The 18,468-nt window shown below is 40.7% G+C and overlaps 1 protein-coding gene across 1 annotated transcript in view; it reads right to left on the bottom strand.

The window, feature by feature from the left end:
• Positions 1–18,468, bottom strand: part of CARMIL1 (capping protein regulator and myosin 1 linker 1) — a gene marked incomplete at its 5' end in the record, with an annotated part of 315,787 nt that overhangs the window by 178,320 nt on the left and 118,999 nt on the right. The window contains 3 exons of the mRNA XM_082664795.1: positions 1,421–1,542; positions 10,903–10,962; positions 16,141–16,191. Of these exons, the coding sequence (XP_082520921.1) occupies positions 1,421–1,542; positions 10,903–10,962; positions 16,141–16,191 (233 nt within the window). The remainder of the gene's footprint in view (positions 1–1,420; positions 1,543–10,902; positions 10,963–16,140; positions 16,192–18,468) is intronic.

Genomic DNA, 18,468 nt, shown 5'->3' with positions numbered 1-18,468 from the left:
TTCTGACCCACCTCCTAGAGAAATGGAAATAAACACAAAAATAAACAAATGGGACCTCATGAAACTTAAAAGCTTTTGCACAGCAAAGGAAACCGTAAACAAGACCAAAAGATAACCCTCAGAATGGGAGAAAACATTTGCAAATGAGGCAACTGACAAAGGATTAATCTCCAAAATTTACAAGCAGCTCATGCAGCTCAATAACAAAAAAACAAACAACCCAATCCAAAAATGAGCAGAAGACCTAAATAGACATTTCTCCAAAGAAGATATACAGACTGCCAACAAACACATGAAAGAATGCTCGACATCATTAGTCATTAGAGAAATGCAAATCAAAACTACAATGAGATATCATCTCACACCGGTCAGAATGGCCATCATCAAAAAATCTACAAACAATAAATGCTGGAGAGGGTGTGGAGAAAAGCGAACACTCTTGCACTGCTGGTGGGAATGTGAATTGGTACAGCCACTATGGAGAACAGTATGGAGGTTCCTTAAAAAACTACAAATAGAACTACCATACGACTCAGCAATCCCACTACTAGGCATATACCCTGAGAAAACCAGAATTCAAAAAGAGTCATGTACCAAAATGTTCATTGCAGCTCTATTTACAATAGCCAGGAGATGGAAGCAACCTAAGTGTCCATCATCGGATGAATGGATAAAGAAGATGTGGCACACATATACAATGGAATATTACTCAGCCATAAAATGAAACGAAATTGAGTTATTTGTAGTGAGGTGGATGGACCTAGAGTCTGTCATACAGAGTGAAGTAAGTCAGAAAGAGAAAGACAAATACCATATGCTAACACATATACATGGAATCTAAGAGAAAAAAAAAATGTCATGAAGAACCTAGGGGTAGGACGGGAATAAAGACACAGACCTACTTGAGAATGGACTTGAGGATATGGGGAGGGGGAAGGGTAAGCTGTGTCAAAGTGAGAGAGTGGCATGGACATATATACACTGCCAAACGTAAAATAGACAGCTAGTGGGAAGCAGCCGCATAGCACAGGGAGATCAGCTCGGTGCTTTGTGACCACCTAGAGGGGTAGGATAGGGAGGGTGGGAGGGAGGGAGATGCAAGAGGGATATGGGAACATATGTATATGTATAACTGATTCACTTTGTTAAAAAGCAGAAACTAACACACCACTGTAAAGCAATTATACCCCAATAAAGATGTTAAAAAAATTGAATCAAAAAGTATAAAAATAAAGAGCAGCCATACAGAAAATCTCAGACATAAAACACAAAGGTTTGAGAGAGGGTTGTAACATGTAATGTTTAAGAGAAGAAGAAAGTATGAGAGAGGAACCAAGTGAAGGGGCAAGAGAAAGGCTGTTTTCAGTTTGAGGGAGAGACCAGGTCTCTGCTCTCCTCACCCTCCCGCGGGAGAACTCACAATGGGGAGAAGCCAGGGAAGATCTTCCGCAGGCTGGTGCCGATGTGTGCCAGCACCTCGCTCACGTCCTCAGGTGATGCCATCTTCAGGGAGATGCTGCACTTCTCAGTTTCCACAACCATCTGCAACAACCAGGTTGGACACTGCTTAATAATGGATCCAATTCCTTCGATTTTTTTATTTTAAATAATGTAAACTATATACGGCAGTCCCCCCTTAGCCGTGGGGAAACATTCTAGGACCCCCAATGGAAGCCTGAAACCTCAGATAGCACCGAACCCTATATATGCTGTTTTTTCCTATACATACATGCCTGTGATAGTTTAATTTATAAATTAGGCATACTAAGAGATTAACAACAATTAACTAATAATAAAATAGAACAATTATAACAATACACTATAATAAAATTTATGTGAATGTGGTCTCTCTCAAAACATCTTACTGTATAAATTTAATGCCTTTTCCATTTTTTGTAATTGAAGTATTGATGTACATATTATATAAGTAACAGGTATACAAGATAGTGATTCACAATTTTTAAAGTTTATACTCCATTTATACTTATTATAAAAATATTGGCTATATTCCTTCCTGTGTTGTACAATATATTCTTGTAGCTTATTTTCTACCTAATAGTTGTACCTCTTAATCCCCTGCTCATACATTGCCCCTTCCCCTTCCCTCTCCCCACTGGTAACCACTAGTTTGTTCTCTATATCTGTGAGTCTTTCTTTTTTGTTATATTTGCTATTTTGTTGTATTTCTGAGATTGCACATATAAGTGGTATCACACAGTATTTGTCTTTCTCTGTCTGATTTATTTCACTTAGCATCATGCCCTCCAAGTCCAACCATGTTGCTGCAAAAGGCAAAATTTCATTCTTTTTTATGGCTGAGTAGTATTCCTCTGTGTGTGTGTGTGTGTGTGTGTGTATGTGTGTACACATACCACATCTTCTTTATCCATTCATCTGTTGGTGAATACTTAGGCTGCTTCCATATCTTGGCTATTGTAAACAGTGCTGCTATGAACACTGGGGTACATGTGTCTTTTCAAATTAGTGTTTTTGGGTTTTTAGGATATATACCCAGGACTGAAACTGCTGATCATAAGGTAGTTATATTTTTAGTTTTTTTGAGAAACCTCCATACTGTTTTCTACAGGGGCTGCACCAATTTACATTCCCACCAATCACGTACACGGCTTCTCTCTCTTCTCCACATCCTTGCCAGTATTTGTTATTTGTGTTCTTTTTGATGACAGCCATTCTGTCAGGTATGAGGTGTATCTCATTGTTTTGATTTGCATTTCCCTGATGATTAACGATGTTTTGCATCTTTTCATGTGTCTTTTTGCCATCTGCATTTCCTCTTTGGAAAAATGTCTATTCACGTCTTATGCCCAGTTTTTAATCAGGTTGTTTGTTTTTTTGATGTTGAGTTGTATAAGCTGTTTATATATGTTGGATATTAACTCCTTATCGGTCATATCATTTGCAAATATTTTCTCCCATTCAGTAGGTTGTCTTTTCACTCTGTTGATGATTTCCTTTAATACCTTTGTTCATCTTAATTAAGCAGTTATCACACTCTGTGGTCATAACTTCGGCAATTTGAGGTGCAACAGCAAAACTCGCACAAATTTCTTTTTCCTGCTTCACAATTTCACAGATAGAAGATTCGGTCTTGCCATAGATCTTAGCATCCTCAGCATACAAATGTTTTTCTTTCCTTATTAATCAAGAACTTTCACCTTTTCTCTTAAAGGGAGCACTTTATGGCTTCTCTTTGGCACTTCCAAATTGCCCGTGTCATGACTCTTGTGCTTTGGGGCCATTATTAAGTAAAATAAGGGTTATTTCAACACAAGCACTGAAATACCACAACAGCAGATCTGATAACCTAGCTGGCTACTAAATGACTAACGGGTGGGAAACGCTGGATGAAGAGATGATTCAAGTCCTGGGTGGGAAGGGGCAGGACAGCGTAAGATTTCATCATGCTACTCAGAGCAGCATGAAATTTAAGATTTTTGAATTGTTTATTTCTGGACTTTTCCATTTTCCAACCATAGTTGACCACAGGTAACTGAAACCACAGAAAGTGAAACTGCGGTTAAGGGGGAACTTCTGTACTCACGCTGATAGATACTAATACAATACCAGCTTCTTAAGAAGCACTTCCTTAAAATAATGCTCTTAACCTTAAGACTGAAAGAACTGTTTGGGTAGAGGGTGGTTAGTTTGTCAGAAACGTCCAGAAACTGAAGCAAGTTTCTAAGGGCCAAACTGCAGATTCAAACAGACCACCACCCCCACCCCCACCCCCGGTGATGGAAACTGAATAGCCACATTTGCAGGTGAGTTCTCCTTTTACCAAGATTTCACCTTGACTTACAAAGTCTGTCATATCCCTAGCGTCCAGTGTAAGTAAGAATACCTCCTTCAGTGAGCACCGGAGGATAACCCAATAGTCACTTTTTTGTAAAATGTGTTTTAAAAACAAGACACATCATGAGATGTTTAAGTAAAATGGTGAAACCTTTTGCCTGATAACAAAAGAAAAATCAAGTGCTTATAAAAGCTTCAACTATTCTAAGAAGACAGGATACTTGGAAAGGATTATACAAAGGGAACAAAGTAATAACGTTCATGCTAGGCGAGACTCATTCCTATAGTAACTGCTGGAGATGTCCAAAAATGCTGAACTGAGGTCATATAGCTAGTCTTACAAGTAAGTATAAAACAACCTGACAAAAAGGGCAGGTCACAAAAGGGAAGACAGGTTGATTATAAACACGTTCCAAATAAAAAGAACTGACTTCAATCACTCTTTTTAAAAAAAAATACTATTTATTATCTTGGATCTCAAAAATATTCATGTACAATTCAGTCCTTTTGATGATCACTGCATCCAAATATCCTTATACATTTACCTCCTGTTGTTACTTAATTTGTACAAAAATATGATGGGGAAACACTACCCTTAATGTGCGATTAGCCAACTGGATTGACAAAGAAGCTTTTAGATTTGCTTTAGGTTGTCCTATGATTAGCTGAATTTTAAAAAAATAATCTGTCTTTCAGAGTGTTTATGTTAAAAGAACAAGCAATCCAATCTATTTGTCAAAATGATGAGATCAAAGAAAAAGACTTCAGTGATCTGAGTCCTTAAAATGTTACTTCTTCGTAAGTACCCCTAGGAGAATCTGTTAACAGGTATTTAATACATTACCATCTTTGTACCAGTTAGTTGGCTCCCTATATAAAAAACATTTTTTAATCCTAATTCTCAGCACATTCATTCCTCAAGGAATTAATGGCACTGCCTTTGAAATTCTCTAGACAAAAGATTGCCCCGGTCTTGTAGAAGCTGGTCCAAGAGATATTTACCCCCAAAGAGGCAGCAAGCATTATTGTACTTGGAGGTATTTACTGATGCAACACTTCAGTGAGGTGTCTTAAGTAAGACTAAAACTGCTTTATGAAATGAGGCTCAGATATTTTATAGGCACCTATCTGGGCAAATGTATGTTTTAAAAAGCCAGATACTTTGGGATGCAGCCACCTTATCTATGTTCCACACCCCACCCCCTACCTTCCCACCACAGGTAATTATATTTTTCACTATAAGGTACTTCTTCTTTCTTCACATCTAGTGCATCTATTCAGTTCACAGTTTGGGTACGAGTAATTAGTAATTAGCTTATTCTAATTCCACTTAATCTTAACATCTAATCATCCTTAATTGCACAGGATTGAATAGAATGACACGGAAGAAGAAAAGGTGACAGGTGGGAAGAAATGAGGCCTTTAAAATTCAACTTCACATAAAAGCATTCATCCAGCCCTGCATAATGTGTCACCACCTTTGCATAATGTAAAGCATTACAACAAAGTGATAGAGGTGAGACCAACACAGTAAATCATTTCATCAGGAAAAAGAACTCCCTCTCAAATATCTCTTTCCTCCTATTTCAGCTGGGGAAAAATAGAATGTTTGAAACAATTTTTGCTTAGACACCTAGCAGAACATAATTCATGACAACCAATACACATTTAAAATAATAGCAATATAAGCCCTAGTATCCTATTTAAGACTCAAGTTTCCAAGCCCACTCTGCCTCTTGTTTTAAGGTAGAACCACCTAACTAACCTTTAAGTTTTGTGTTTTTTTTGGGGGGTGGGGGGCGGCTGCGTTGGGTCTTCGTTGCTGCGCACCGGCTTTCTCTAGTTACGGCAAGCGGGACCTACTCTTTGTTGCGGTGCGTGGGCTTCTGCTTGCGGTGGCTTCTCTTGTTGCAGAGCATGGGCTCTAGGCCCGCGGGCTTCAGTAGCTGCAGCACGCAGTCTCAGTAGTTGCAGCATGTGGGCCCTACAGTGCAGGGGCTTCAGTAGTTGAGGTGCGTGAGCTCAGTAGTTGTGGCTCACGGGCTCTAGAGCGCAGGCTCGGTAGTTGTGGCGCATGGGCTTAGTTGCTCCACGGCATGTGGGATCTTCCCGGACCAGGGATCGAACCACTATCCCCTGCATTGGCAGGTAGATTCTTAACAACTGCGCCACCAGGGAAGTCCAAGAAAAGCACTTTTTACTAAACCCCAGCCAACAGATCTGTAAAGTGTTTCTCTTTCTTCTAACAAAAACAGCCAGGGGTGGTTTACCAAAATCGTTCTATGACGTAGCAAATAATTAACTTATAATTAAAAAAAAAAAATTTAGCAGGTACTTCAGTTGTACAAAAAAAGGTCCAAAAATTCTATAACTATAAAACTATACAACTTTTGGTCTCTATTTATTGACTGTGACAGCAAGAGAACTTGAACACCAGAAAGTGTGATGGCAAGGAGACTTGTAAAGTAAGATGAAGGTCTCCCCCATTTTCACAAGAAAGAGGAAAAGAGCAACAGTAAAATCACACTTCACAAACTCAACAACACATTCACTCACTCTCACTCATATACCATGAATTGTTTGTACCCCCTGGCATTTTATTGGAATTTACAAACTGTAATGAAATAATGATAAAAATAGCAATGACAGAGAAGTTAATAAACCCCAGAGAACATCAGAAAAAAAATGTTCTAATCGAGGCTAGACTGCAAGTGCCACAGGCAGACACGATCATCCTTATGATTTCACATCAGAGAAAATCAAAACCAGAGACAGCAAGGGTCCTGAGGTTACACAGGTTATTCACTCTCAACCTCTGGAACACAACAGAATCAAATGCCCACCCCAGACATATCGAAGCCTAACTGTCATGAGAGAGAGAGAGAGAGAGTGTGTGTGTGTGTGTGTGTGTGTGTGTGTGTGTGAGTGAGAGAGTGAGAAAGTGTGTGTGTGTGTGGCAGCGGGATGGGGTAGAGCTGCTGGATGTATCAGTATCTTTTTGATTTTTTATTCAATTTTTAAAGGTTACATTCCATTTATAGTTATTAAAAATATTGGCTATATTTCCCATGTAGTACAATACATCCTTGTAGCCTGTCTTAAACCCAATAGTTGAGGTATGAGTATTTTTAAAAAGCACCATAGGCAATTTTGAAACATCAAATTTTGAATACCACTAAGTGACTCGTATTCCAAGTGTCTGGATTGCTAGCTCCTCTGTGAAGTAGTACCACTGTTTCACTATATAGTAATTTCATTCCCAAGGTCCGTACCATGGGACAAAGTCAAACTGAGGTCATGTTGTAGAGCTATTTTTGTGGTACTTAAAACCACAGAACAGCTCCATGGGACTAAGGTGGATTGCTTTACACCCAGTTCCTCTGAATGCTGGACATATTGAACAGACAGCACCACAAGTGTAGTAAGAGCAGTTTCAGCAGCCACATGGGAAAATTAGTCTTGCTATATCAACATCCTTTCTCATAATTAAATACCACAGTCTAATTATATTCTGAATATAACCTTGGCACTGGCATTTCAATAGCGCCCTTCTATTCCCATCCCAACCCCAAAATCATAAACATAAACATTCCTGAATTAAGACCATCAAGAAGGCCCTGGTTATGTCATCATTCATGAGTTATCACTCACTCCTGCATATGTTTGCCCATTTGGGCAAATATATGGTGCTGTAATTTTTCTTCCAAACGCCAGTTCTTGGAGAATGATAAACATAGGATAAAACATTGCTCTAAGATGAACTATGGAAAAGTTCCAAGGATTTGTATGTAATCTCAATCAACATAAAGTGATGATTTTGACAATTTCTTTTACGAATGCTATCAGCAAACTACACACACACACACTCTCTCTCTCTCTCTCTCTCTCTCACACACACACACACACACACACATTTTCTTTAGAGTTTTAAAAACAAAAAAAAACATAAGTAGAAGGAAGGAAATAAAAAGGTCAGAGTAAGAATCACTGAAATAGAAAACAATCAATGAAATCAATAGAGAAAAACTAATGCAACTGAAAAGCAAGTTCTTTGAGAAGATCAAAAGAATTGATAAACCTCTAGCCAGACTGACATGGAAAAGAAAACAGAGAAGAACCAAATTATCAATATCAGGAATGACAGTCTACAGATATTTAAAGGATAACAAGTGGATACTATGAACAACTTTATACCAATAAATATGACAACTGAGATGAAATGTATAAATTTCTTAGGAGACACAAACTACCAAAGCTCACTCAAGAAAAAAAATATGAATGTATCCATATCTATTAAAGAAACTGAATTTGTAGTTAAAAACCTTCCCTAAGAGACAACTCCAGGCCCAGATGACTTCACTGGAAATTCAACCAAACATTTAAAGAAGAATTAACACCAACACTACACAGAATTTTCTAAAAACAATTGAAGAGGGGGGACTAATTCCCAAGTCATTCCATGATACCATGATTGCTCTAATACAGAAAGCAGATTAAAACATTTTAAAAGAGAGAAAGAGAGAATTACAGCCAATAAGTCTCATTAACATAGTTGCAAAGTTCCTTCACGAAATTTTAAAAAATGAAATCCCAACAATATATAAAATGAGCAATACATCAGAACCAAGTGGGGTTAATCTCAGGAATGAAAGGTTGATTTAATATTTGAAAAATTAATAAAATTTACCATATTAACAAAAGAAAAGAAAAGCACACAATAATCGTATATAACAATAATTCCTAATACAAACTTTCAGCAAACTAAGAATAAAAGAGAACTTCCTCAACCAGATAAAGGGCATCTATAAAAACCAACAGCTAAAATCACACTTAATGGAAAAAGAATGATGCTTTCTCTCAAAGATAGAAGTAAATCAAGAGTATCTGTTCTGGGCTTCCTTGGTGGCGCAGTGGTTGAGAGTCTGCCTGCCAATGCAGGGGACACGGGTTCGTGCCCCGGTCCAGGAAGATACCACATGCCGCAGAGCGGCTAGGCCCATGAGCCATGGCCGCTGAGCCTGCGCGTCCGGAGCCTGTGCTCCACAACGGGAGAGGCCACAGCAGTGAGAGGCCCGCGTACCGCAAAAAAAATTTTAAAAAAAAGATGTCAATTCGTCCCAAACTGATTTATAGATTTAATATAATCCCAATGAAAATCTCAGCAGGCCTTTTTGTAAAATTCATATGGAATTGCAAAGAACCTAGAATCACTAAAACAACTTTGAAAAAGAACAAAGTTAGAGGACTCACACTATCTGATTTCAAGTCTTACTATAACAGCCTCAGTAATCAAGACAGTGTGAGAGCAGCATAAGGATAGACAAATAGACCAAAGGGACAGGATTAAAGGGACCAGAGTCCAGAAATAGACCAACATTTATGTGAACAACTGATCTTCAACAAAAGCGAAAGCCAGTTCACTGGGGAAATGACAGTCTTTCAAACAAATGGTACTTGAACAAGTAAAAATACTATACATAATGGGGAAAAAAAACTGATCCACATATTGCTTTATACACAAAAATTACCTCAAAATGGATCATAGACCTAAATGTATAACTCAGAGCTATAAAACTCCTAGAAGACATAGAACATCTGTGACCTTAGGTTAATCAAGGATTTATTCACTATGATACCAGCATGATCCATAAAAGAAAATACTGATAAATTGAACTTCATCAAAATTTAAAACTTCCACTCTTTGAAAAGCACTGTAAAGAAAATGAAAAAAGAAGCCACAGACTGAGCGAAAATATGTACAAATCACATATATGATAAAGGGTTTGTATTCAGAATATATAAAGAACTCTTAATAAGAAAACAACTCAATTTTTTAAATGGCAAAAAATTTGAACTGACACTTGAACCAAAAAGATATATGACAGCAGATAAGCAGATAAAAAGATGCTCCACACATCTTTAATCATTAGGGAAATGCAAATTAAAACTACAAATGAGAAAGCACTACAAATTTATTAAAATGGCTAAAAATTAAAACGCTGACCATACCAGCGTTGGGAGGACGTGGAGGAACTGGAACTCTTACACAATGTTGGTGGCAACGTAAAGTGGTACAACCACTTCGGAAAACAATTTAGTTGCTTCTTAAAAAGTTTACATACATATTTACACTATATACATACATACAATTCAGCCACTCCACTCCTAGATATTTACCCACAGGAAATAAAAGCCAATGTCCAATCAAAGATTTGTAAATAAATGTTCATTGCACCTTTGCTTGTCGGCCAAAAACTGGAAACAACACAAATGTCCATCAGTGGGTGATGGATAAACAAAGTGTGATATAGTCATACAATGGAACACTACTCAGCAATAAAAAGGAATGAGGTATTGAGACATGCAACAAAATTCATCAGTCTCAAATTAATTACACTGGCTAAAAGAAGGCAGACAATAGTACACATACTGTATGATTCCATTCATATGAATTTTTAGAAAATGCAAACTAATCTATAGTGCTGAGAGTAGATGCCTGTAGATGATTACGAATGAGGAGGCAAGAAGGAATGTTTACTAAGATGCCTGAGAAAACCTTGAGGTAATGAGTATATTCAGCATCTTGACTGTGGTAATGGTTTCAAGGGTCTGCATGTCAAAACTTATCAAACTGTACACTTTAGTTGGCTGCCCGTTACTTATAGTTCAATAATGCTGTTGTTAAAAATCTACATTTTATTAATACCAAAAGATTCACTTATCACTCTATTCCCAGAAAGATCTTACAGATTACTGTAGAATAGCTATGAAATGTTACTGCTGTAACTTGTACAACATCTCTAAGGAACAGTACTCTCATGTTTACATGGCCAGGTAACGTAAGAGCTAATTGTTCTTTTCAAATTGAGTTATGGAGAACGTGTTTCCCTTATCACAAATTCCCGGTCCCCTCCCACCTAGCCCCTGTTCAGTCTCTCATGCAGAAACTTCCATTTTCCCTTACCTTGTTTTTCCACATTATCTCAAGAAACTTTCAATAGTGAACCAAATAGAAGGTATTAGCTGGTGTCAGAAACTCAAGAAAGGTTCTGACCTTGCAGTAATGACAAACAGGTTATTCACACCCACCTGAGTTGGCTTGCTGCACAGGACACCGTGAATCTCCAGGTAGCTGAAGGTTACCTCGAGCTGCAATTGAGGGAGGAGGGGGAAATAAAGACCTGTAATGAGGGTTTTAAAACCTATAATTCAAAGTAAAAATGCTACAATTAGAAACAGTCCAGTGCAAACAAAACATTGGGCATTTTCTGAAGGTAGGCTGGTTTAATATCTCCATACATTCAATACAACATGACCTTGATCTAGCATATTTCAGGAAAAGCATTATTCACTTTCCCAAAGGGCTGAAAGGAAACTCCAAGTCTGACTTTTTAAATTTCATCCAAGGACAAACCCAATGGAAAGTTTCTGTACTTCTACTCCAGTATTTATTTACTGAGAAATGAATAGATGAAGGGAGTCATCTAAATAGACTTTTTTTTCTCTTATTTCAAGATGTTGCTTCAGCAAATCAGATCAGGATAGAGACAATGTTTGTTTTCCCTTCTCTCTAAACCTTTACCTCTTTGGGTTACCCTCTGACCACTTACTGGAGTCATCTTTCCTTCCACTGTCTTTCATTAGAGTTCATATTTTGAATGGATTTAAAAGAATACAATATTTAGGAATTTTAATCTGTGTTTCAATGAAACACACATAGTTAAAGTCTTCTCTCTCTCTCTGTGTATATACATAAATGATGATTTATTTCCTTTCCATTTTAATAACAAGTGTCCCTTCCTCACTTCTCCTGTAATCAGCATTTCTTTTTCTTCAAAATACCTCTAGTCTCACACTCTTTGCCTATTTTTCCTGGAAAACAGCCACTAATCTTTCTCCCAGTTTTTCAGTCTCTCATCTCAGTACAAACAGTCACAGGGCCTGGTACTAAAGACAATGAAGAACTGAGTTGGATCAGTTTATTTTACCCTCTCGTCTTAAAACTAGAAATGTGGGGACTTCCCTGGTGGCGCGGTGGTTAAGAATCCGCCTGCCAATGCAAGGGACACGGGTTCGAGCCCTGGTCCGGGAAGATCCCACATGCCATGGAGCAACTAAGCCCGTGCGCTGCAACTACTGAGCCTGTGCTCTAGAGCCCGCGAGCCACAACTACTGAGCCCACGTGCCACAACTACTGAAGCCCACGCGCCTAGAGCCCATGCTCTGCAATAAGAGAAGCCACCGCAATGAGAAGCCTGCTCGCCGCAACTAGAGAAAGCCCATGTGCAGCAACGAAGGCCCAATGCAGCCAAAAATAAATAAATAAATTTATTTTAAAAAAAAAACTAGCAATGTAATGGAAAAAGAACCCATTCAGAACCAAACCCATAGGACCCTTAGTTCTGCCTGCTGGTGCTATGTTGTACCTTTACACATTTGGTCAGATAAATTTTAGAACAGAGAACCCCTGAATCCCCAGGATGGTGATGAGGGCTGGAGGTAGAAAGATAATTCATTCTTTCGTCATTCACACAGCCAACCAGTAGAATTTATGGAAGGCCCACTGTGTGCCAGGACTGGAAAGAGGAATGAGACATTTATCTAGTCCTCCCATGGTTACATGCAGCATAGGGGGCACATTTCAAACATTCCATTAGAGTGGACGTCTTCTTACTTATCATTATCAAGATCTATACTCGGTGGATTTTGAAAAGTCATTTCAAGCAGGGAATCATTCTCTAAAAACAGTACCTCTCTACCTTCATTTATTTCAAATTAAAACTTATAAACATTTTCATCTGCTAGCCTTGGACATAATGCCAAATTTTCTTCTTTGAGTCAAGTCCCATTGTCTGGCCCTCCAGTGGCATTTCCTCTGTGGACCACACCCGTAAATGCAGGACACACAACTTCCAACTGAAGCTCTTTAAAATGGAGTGAGAGCTTGAAGACACTGGGAAAGCAATGTGAGGGCATAAGTTCTCTAGATTATTATGTTCCCCAACCCCCCAGCCTTTAACAGTTGTTCGGTCCTTAACAAGACAGTAATTTTTTAAAGTGAATTATTTTACCAACATTCAGTATTTCACAGATACTCTCTCCTTTTGCAGCCTATTTCATTGATATGTAAAATATCTTTTTAACAATTTACTACTGTAATTATAACTGCTATGAATAGGTTTGGAAGCAAACCACTGACCCTTGGTGGGCATCTCATACAACTGGTGGGAACAGGTGTAAACAGCTACAGTCTCTTATAACCTAGCAGCTCTGAAGATGCAGCTGGCATCAGTCAGTGTATCAGGACTAGCATGGGCAGCTTTGGTCAGTTTGGCTGGGGGAGGTTAGTTGGAGGTCAGGTAGGATGCTTCTGCTGCACCTCAGTGCTGTCCCTGGAATAAGCGAAGTGCCAGGGAACCAGGAAAGCACTGAGACATTCCAGCTAGGCCCTGAAGAATGACTTCAAGTGTGTCAAAGAAAGAAGGAGTGAAAAGGGAAATCCAGGCAGCAGAAGAAGAATTTGCCAAAGCATAGAGGCATTCAAAGAACAAGGGCAAGACAGAAACGAGAAGTAGACCCTGCAGTTTCAGGGATGAGTAAGGGGCCAGGCTGAGCACGCGATTCATCAGAGCCCTGGTTCTTATCAATGGTGAGGAGGGGAGATATGGGGACACACTGACCGACATCACAGCAAGGTTCAAGCCATTCTCTCTAATCTCACCCATGGCTCTTTTTAACAGGCCTTTGTTCTCAGCTCCCACCACTGACCCTCCTGACTCCAGCCCACCCGGAAGACAGTTTAAAGAATGTCACTGGGCAGGAGGGGGCAGGGGGACTAGTTAGGAAGCTGAGACACAGGCAGGCTGCAGGAAGACCTGAGGACATCTTTAAGAGAGAACCACAGGGCTTCCCTGGTGGCGCAGTGGTTGAGAGTCCGCCTGCCGATGCAGGAGATGCGGGTTCGTGCCCCGGTCTGGGAAGATCCCACATGCCGTGGAGCGGCTGGGCCCGTGAGCCATGGCCACTGAGCCTGCGCGTCCGGAGCCTGTGCTCCGCAACGGGAGAGGCCACAACAGTGACAGGCCCGCGTACCGCAAAAAAAAAAAAAAAAAAGAGAGAGAGAGAGAGAGAACCACAGATACAAGTGATCAGTTAGATAAGGGGAAGGAATCATCCAAGGCCCACCTCTACCCTCAGCAAGACAGTCCCCACCCAAGAGGCAACAGAGCGAATCTAAATGTGATTATGTGATGCTCCTTCGGGAACTCCAGCTGTTCCACATGAAGCAACCCATGTCATGACTGCCCATCTTTCTGACCAATTTCCCTCCCTCCACAGCCTCCTACTCAGTTCTGGGCCCACATCTCAGCTCCCCAAACACACTGTGCTCTTGCAAACTGCTAAACCTCTGACCAGCAGGAGACCCCTTTATCTGCCTGGTTGACGCAGGCTGATCCTGCAGTCCAGCTTCTCTGTAGACCCCTCCCTGATTTGACAATCACCCGCCCCCCTCCTCCCCCCTTCTGGAGGGAATGGCAAAGTTCTACTTCTTCATCTGCGTGTGACTGCAGAGGTATCTGCTTTGCAATTAATCACGGTGATATACATTTCTATTTTGTGCATTTGACTGCGTATGTGGTACATTTAACAATAAAAGGACAAAAGAAGAAAATGTTTAATTAATCAGCCCCCAGAGAAAAGAGAAGAAACCTATGTGAAAATCGGGGCTGTTGTACACTACTGTTCTGAATATAATTATTTCCCCAGAAAAATGTCATTGACACCGGTTCTGCTTCTTAGCCAAGGTGCACTGTGACACATGAAAACCAGCCTTCTGCAGGCAGGTCACTTTGGAAGAAGATCTGCCTTTATTTGTGATGCTGACAGTATCAGAAATCAGCACCAATGTCCAAACTACCCTAGCCAGGCCGATGTGAGATGTTATATACATCTTGGGGTAAAGCTGGGCCTTCCCTCAGGGGCAGAGCAAGGAGGGGGCAACAGAAGGGAGGCAGATGACTTCCCAAGAGGTAATACACCTTCTGCTGTGTCAAAACATTTTTAATTAGGGTAAACATATCTTTCAGGAGCCTTCTACTCAATAGGCTGCTTGACTATTTTCTCAAGCCCATAAAATTTCCTTCCACAATTACTTTTTCACCAGCGGGATAATGGTTAACACTTCCTCATATCCTGCCTTCAGGTACTTTAGCATATAGGTAATTTAGTCCAACACCATTTATATAATGACTGATTTCACTTATAACACATTATAAACATAAAGACTCACTTTATATTATCAAAAGGGGTGGGATAATACAAAGCCTCATTCCTCGGAGAAACTTTATAAAATTTAGCATTTGTATGATCAGAAAGAAAAAAGGCAGTATGGCCTTTGACTAGCAAAAAAAGTGGGTTGGTAACTTCTCAAAGTTCAACAAAAATCATGCAAATCATTAGTTTGTCAGTCCTACCAAGTCCACTGCATTACAGCACCGTGTCCAGCACATAAGTAGGTATTCACAAGACAGTGGCTACATGTTGAATTTTAAGAAGAAAGGACTGAGAAAATGAGCAAATAACACTGCAGCGCAAACATAGGAGCAAGGCTGAAAGCGCCTCCCAAACCTTCCCCATTTTCCTGGGTTTGTGGGCAGGTGAGTTCATATCCTATAAAATCAGTCAACACCTTTCTGTTACCATAAAGAAAATAAAAGAAGCAATTATGATGCCTAATTCATGAGCTATCAGTTCAAATGTTAATTTGCACCCTATAACGAAGGACATCTTATGGAAAATGTTAGATCTTTTAAGGAACCAAGTGGCACCGTGTTATTTTTCATAGGCAACACCAGAGTCTGCCCATGAAAGAGGGCTAGGTGGCTACGTTCCCGGTAATGCACTCTGTAGAGTTATGAAGGTTATTTCCCACGTGTCAAAGCCTTAGAAAAATGGGCCATTACTGGACCCAAAGAAATAAGAACTAGACTTGAAGAAAGTGTAAACCCTGCCCCAGTTGAGAGAGAAAAATAACTGAAATCCACAAGCCTCGGGGATATGGAACATGAAATGCTTCGCCACTTTTCTTGGGATGCCTTTAACATGGAGAGGGAACAAAGGAGGAAATGGTTAGGTGCTTTCTAGGGAGAAGGAAGGAAAATATGGTTGTGCAAAGAGAACTCTGGACACATTGGCCTAATTCATAAGCGTACGCAACTGAGAAGCGAGTGCGTTTTGCAGTGTGTGTGTGTGTGTGTGTGTGTGTGTGTGTGTGTGTGTGTGTGTGTGTGTGTGTGTGTTGGAAGGAGGAAACTCATCAACACTTACCTTGGTGGGGATTCGTGCTGTGACAAGGAAGGCTCGGCATGATGTAAGCACCTGTAAGACAGAAGCAGCCGCATCAGTATAAGTACCGAAAAGTGAGCTGGTGGGCTTTGGTGTGACCCGCAGGACTTTAATGATACTGAAGCCTCGAGAGGCTTGGTTCCTGACATGTAAGAAGAATAAGTGACCTGGGACAGCTTGTTGGCCTTGTCGGATTACTAGCTGTACTCTAAGAATCACTGTATGAAGGGCCGTATCAAGCAAATCACCTGCGAAATCTCAAGACGAGCAACCAGTCAGCAGCCCAAAGAAGCCACAGATTACGCCAGTTGAGTAAGACAGGTGTCTGAGATATTAAAATACAGATATCTTATCCATAGGAGGAGCCTCACTATATCAACAGCAAACTTAATGAAGAAGCCAAGTACTCATTCACACTTTCCAAATTACAACCGCCACCCACGTTTGCCCTCTTGCCTCCTGTTCTCTGTCCACTGACTGATAACATTTACATGACACACAGGCAGCAAAACAGGCTACTCTCCCAAGAAGTCAACCCCGACTTTGCTCCTCAGCTATGCCTCTCTCAGTCCTAGACAGAACATTTACCAATTCCAGCTCTCAGCTAAGAACATACAGATAGCCCATGGGGTCCCATATGCCTATAGGCACCTCTTGCCCAGCAGGGGCCCTTGTGAATACAAAGGGGCTGGAACTAGGCTGAACTCCTAGTTCCTACCTGGAGCAGAGATCCCAGTCTACCAACCTTAATCTCTAAACGTGCCGCTCTGCAACCCGGAGGTCCGGGCAGGCCTCGGGGGCCTTTGCAATGAAGAAGGCGGACTCCAGCACTTCTCAAGTTCTGATGGGAGACCTGTCTTTGATTTTCCAAACAACTTGCTTGTCACTAAGTTAATATTTAACAAATTAATACGTATGTGCTAGTCTAAGAATGCTAGATTTGAACACGACTTGAGAAATCATAAGTCAAGGCCACTGAGGCCCAAGTTGCTACAGGATTTATCCAGATTCAGGCCAGGGCTCATCGTGTTCATTCACACACAGAAGGTGAGGCCATGGGTGTGCCTGTAGCCTGCTCTGTGCCTCTCTTTAGGCTCCCAACTCTAAACAGAAACAGTATATTTTCTAGATAACTCTTCTTTGAATAATCAGAGGTCACTGCTATTGGGAATAACTCAAGTCAGGACCCTTTACGAGACAGATGGTAAAGAGAGGTAGCCCAACACTGGCTGGGAGAGTCTGATAACAAGCAAAGGGAAGGCAGAGAGGGAGGGGCACAGCCCATTGAAGACTTTCCACCCAGATGCCTTCAATCACAGTTATTCAGGGGATCCTTTTTCACCTGGGTTCATTTTTGCTACTTGACTTTAGAGGTGATGTGCTCTAAAAGTGGAGTCAACAAAAGACATCTATATTTGAATATTCTTAGGCCATGAACCACAGTTCTTTTCCCAAAGGAATGATCCTTACTTTTTTTTACTCAGGCCCTTCAGAGATGGGGCGGGGGGAGCAACAAGCAATGGAGAGGGGAGAGGCGTGTAAGAAGTGGGGTCAGATGAGTGAGTGGAGGTCAACTGCAGCCCAGAAGTAGCAGGACTGGCTACATAAACTGCAGGGCCCTTTGTTCAAAAATTATGAAGAATTTTAAAGACAGAGACAGAAAGCATTTACCCAAGCGTAGGGCCCTTCTGAGAGCAGTGCCCCGTGCACCTGTACAGGTCACATGCCCATGAAGCCAGCCCTGAGTAGTAGCTACCATTTATCAAGTGTTCCCTATGGGCCATAAATGGGCAAACATCCTTGGATACACTGATTCATTTAATCTTCCCAACAACCATATTCTCTATCATTATTACCCCCATTTTACAGATGAATAAACAGATTCTGTGATATAACCCAAGGGCAGGAGTAGGGTTCACGTCTGTCAACTCCAAAGCCTATGCTCTTCACCATTAGGCTACCTTTACACCTTCTAACCCAATCTTGCCTCCTGGTCTCTAGCCCCTGGCAGTTCAGTTAGATTTGGGGTAGAAGGGTAAGAGCCCAGGGCCACCTGTGACTGGGAAGGGATTCACAAAGCTCCCAGCTCAAACAGTATCTTCCTCAACATTCCAGTAGTTTAAAAGATTCTCTTTTCAAATCCAAGAATGGCCCGGAGAGCTAAATTTTTCAAGTCATCTACACTAGCCAAGCCTTGACTAAGACAGCAGTACCCAGGGAAGTAGAGTTTGGCTGCCTTTGGGGAAAAGGCAAGAGGCAGGTTTGTTGCGTGAGACACACAGGGTTCAGTGGTGAACATCAGACAGTCAG

Source organism: Grampus griseus, assembly GCF_964374135.1.
Source record: "Grampus griseus genome assembly, chromosome: 10".
Classification (NCBI taxonomy): Eukaryota; Metazoa; Chordata; class Mammalia; order Artiodactyla; family Delphinidae; genus Grampus; species Grampus griseus.
This window is presented reverse-complemented; position numbering and strand designations above follow the sequence as displayed.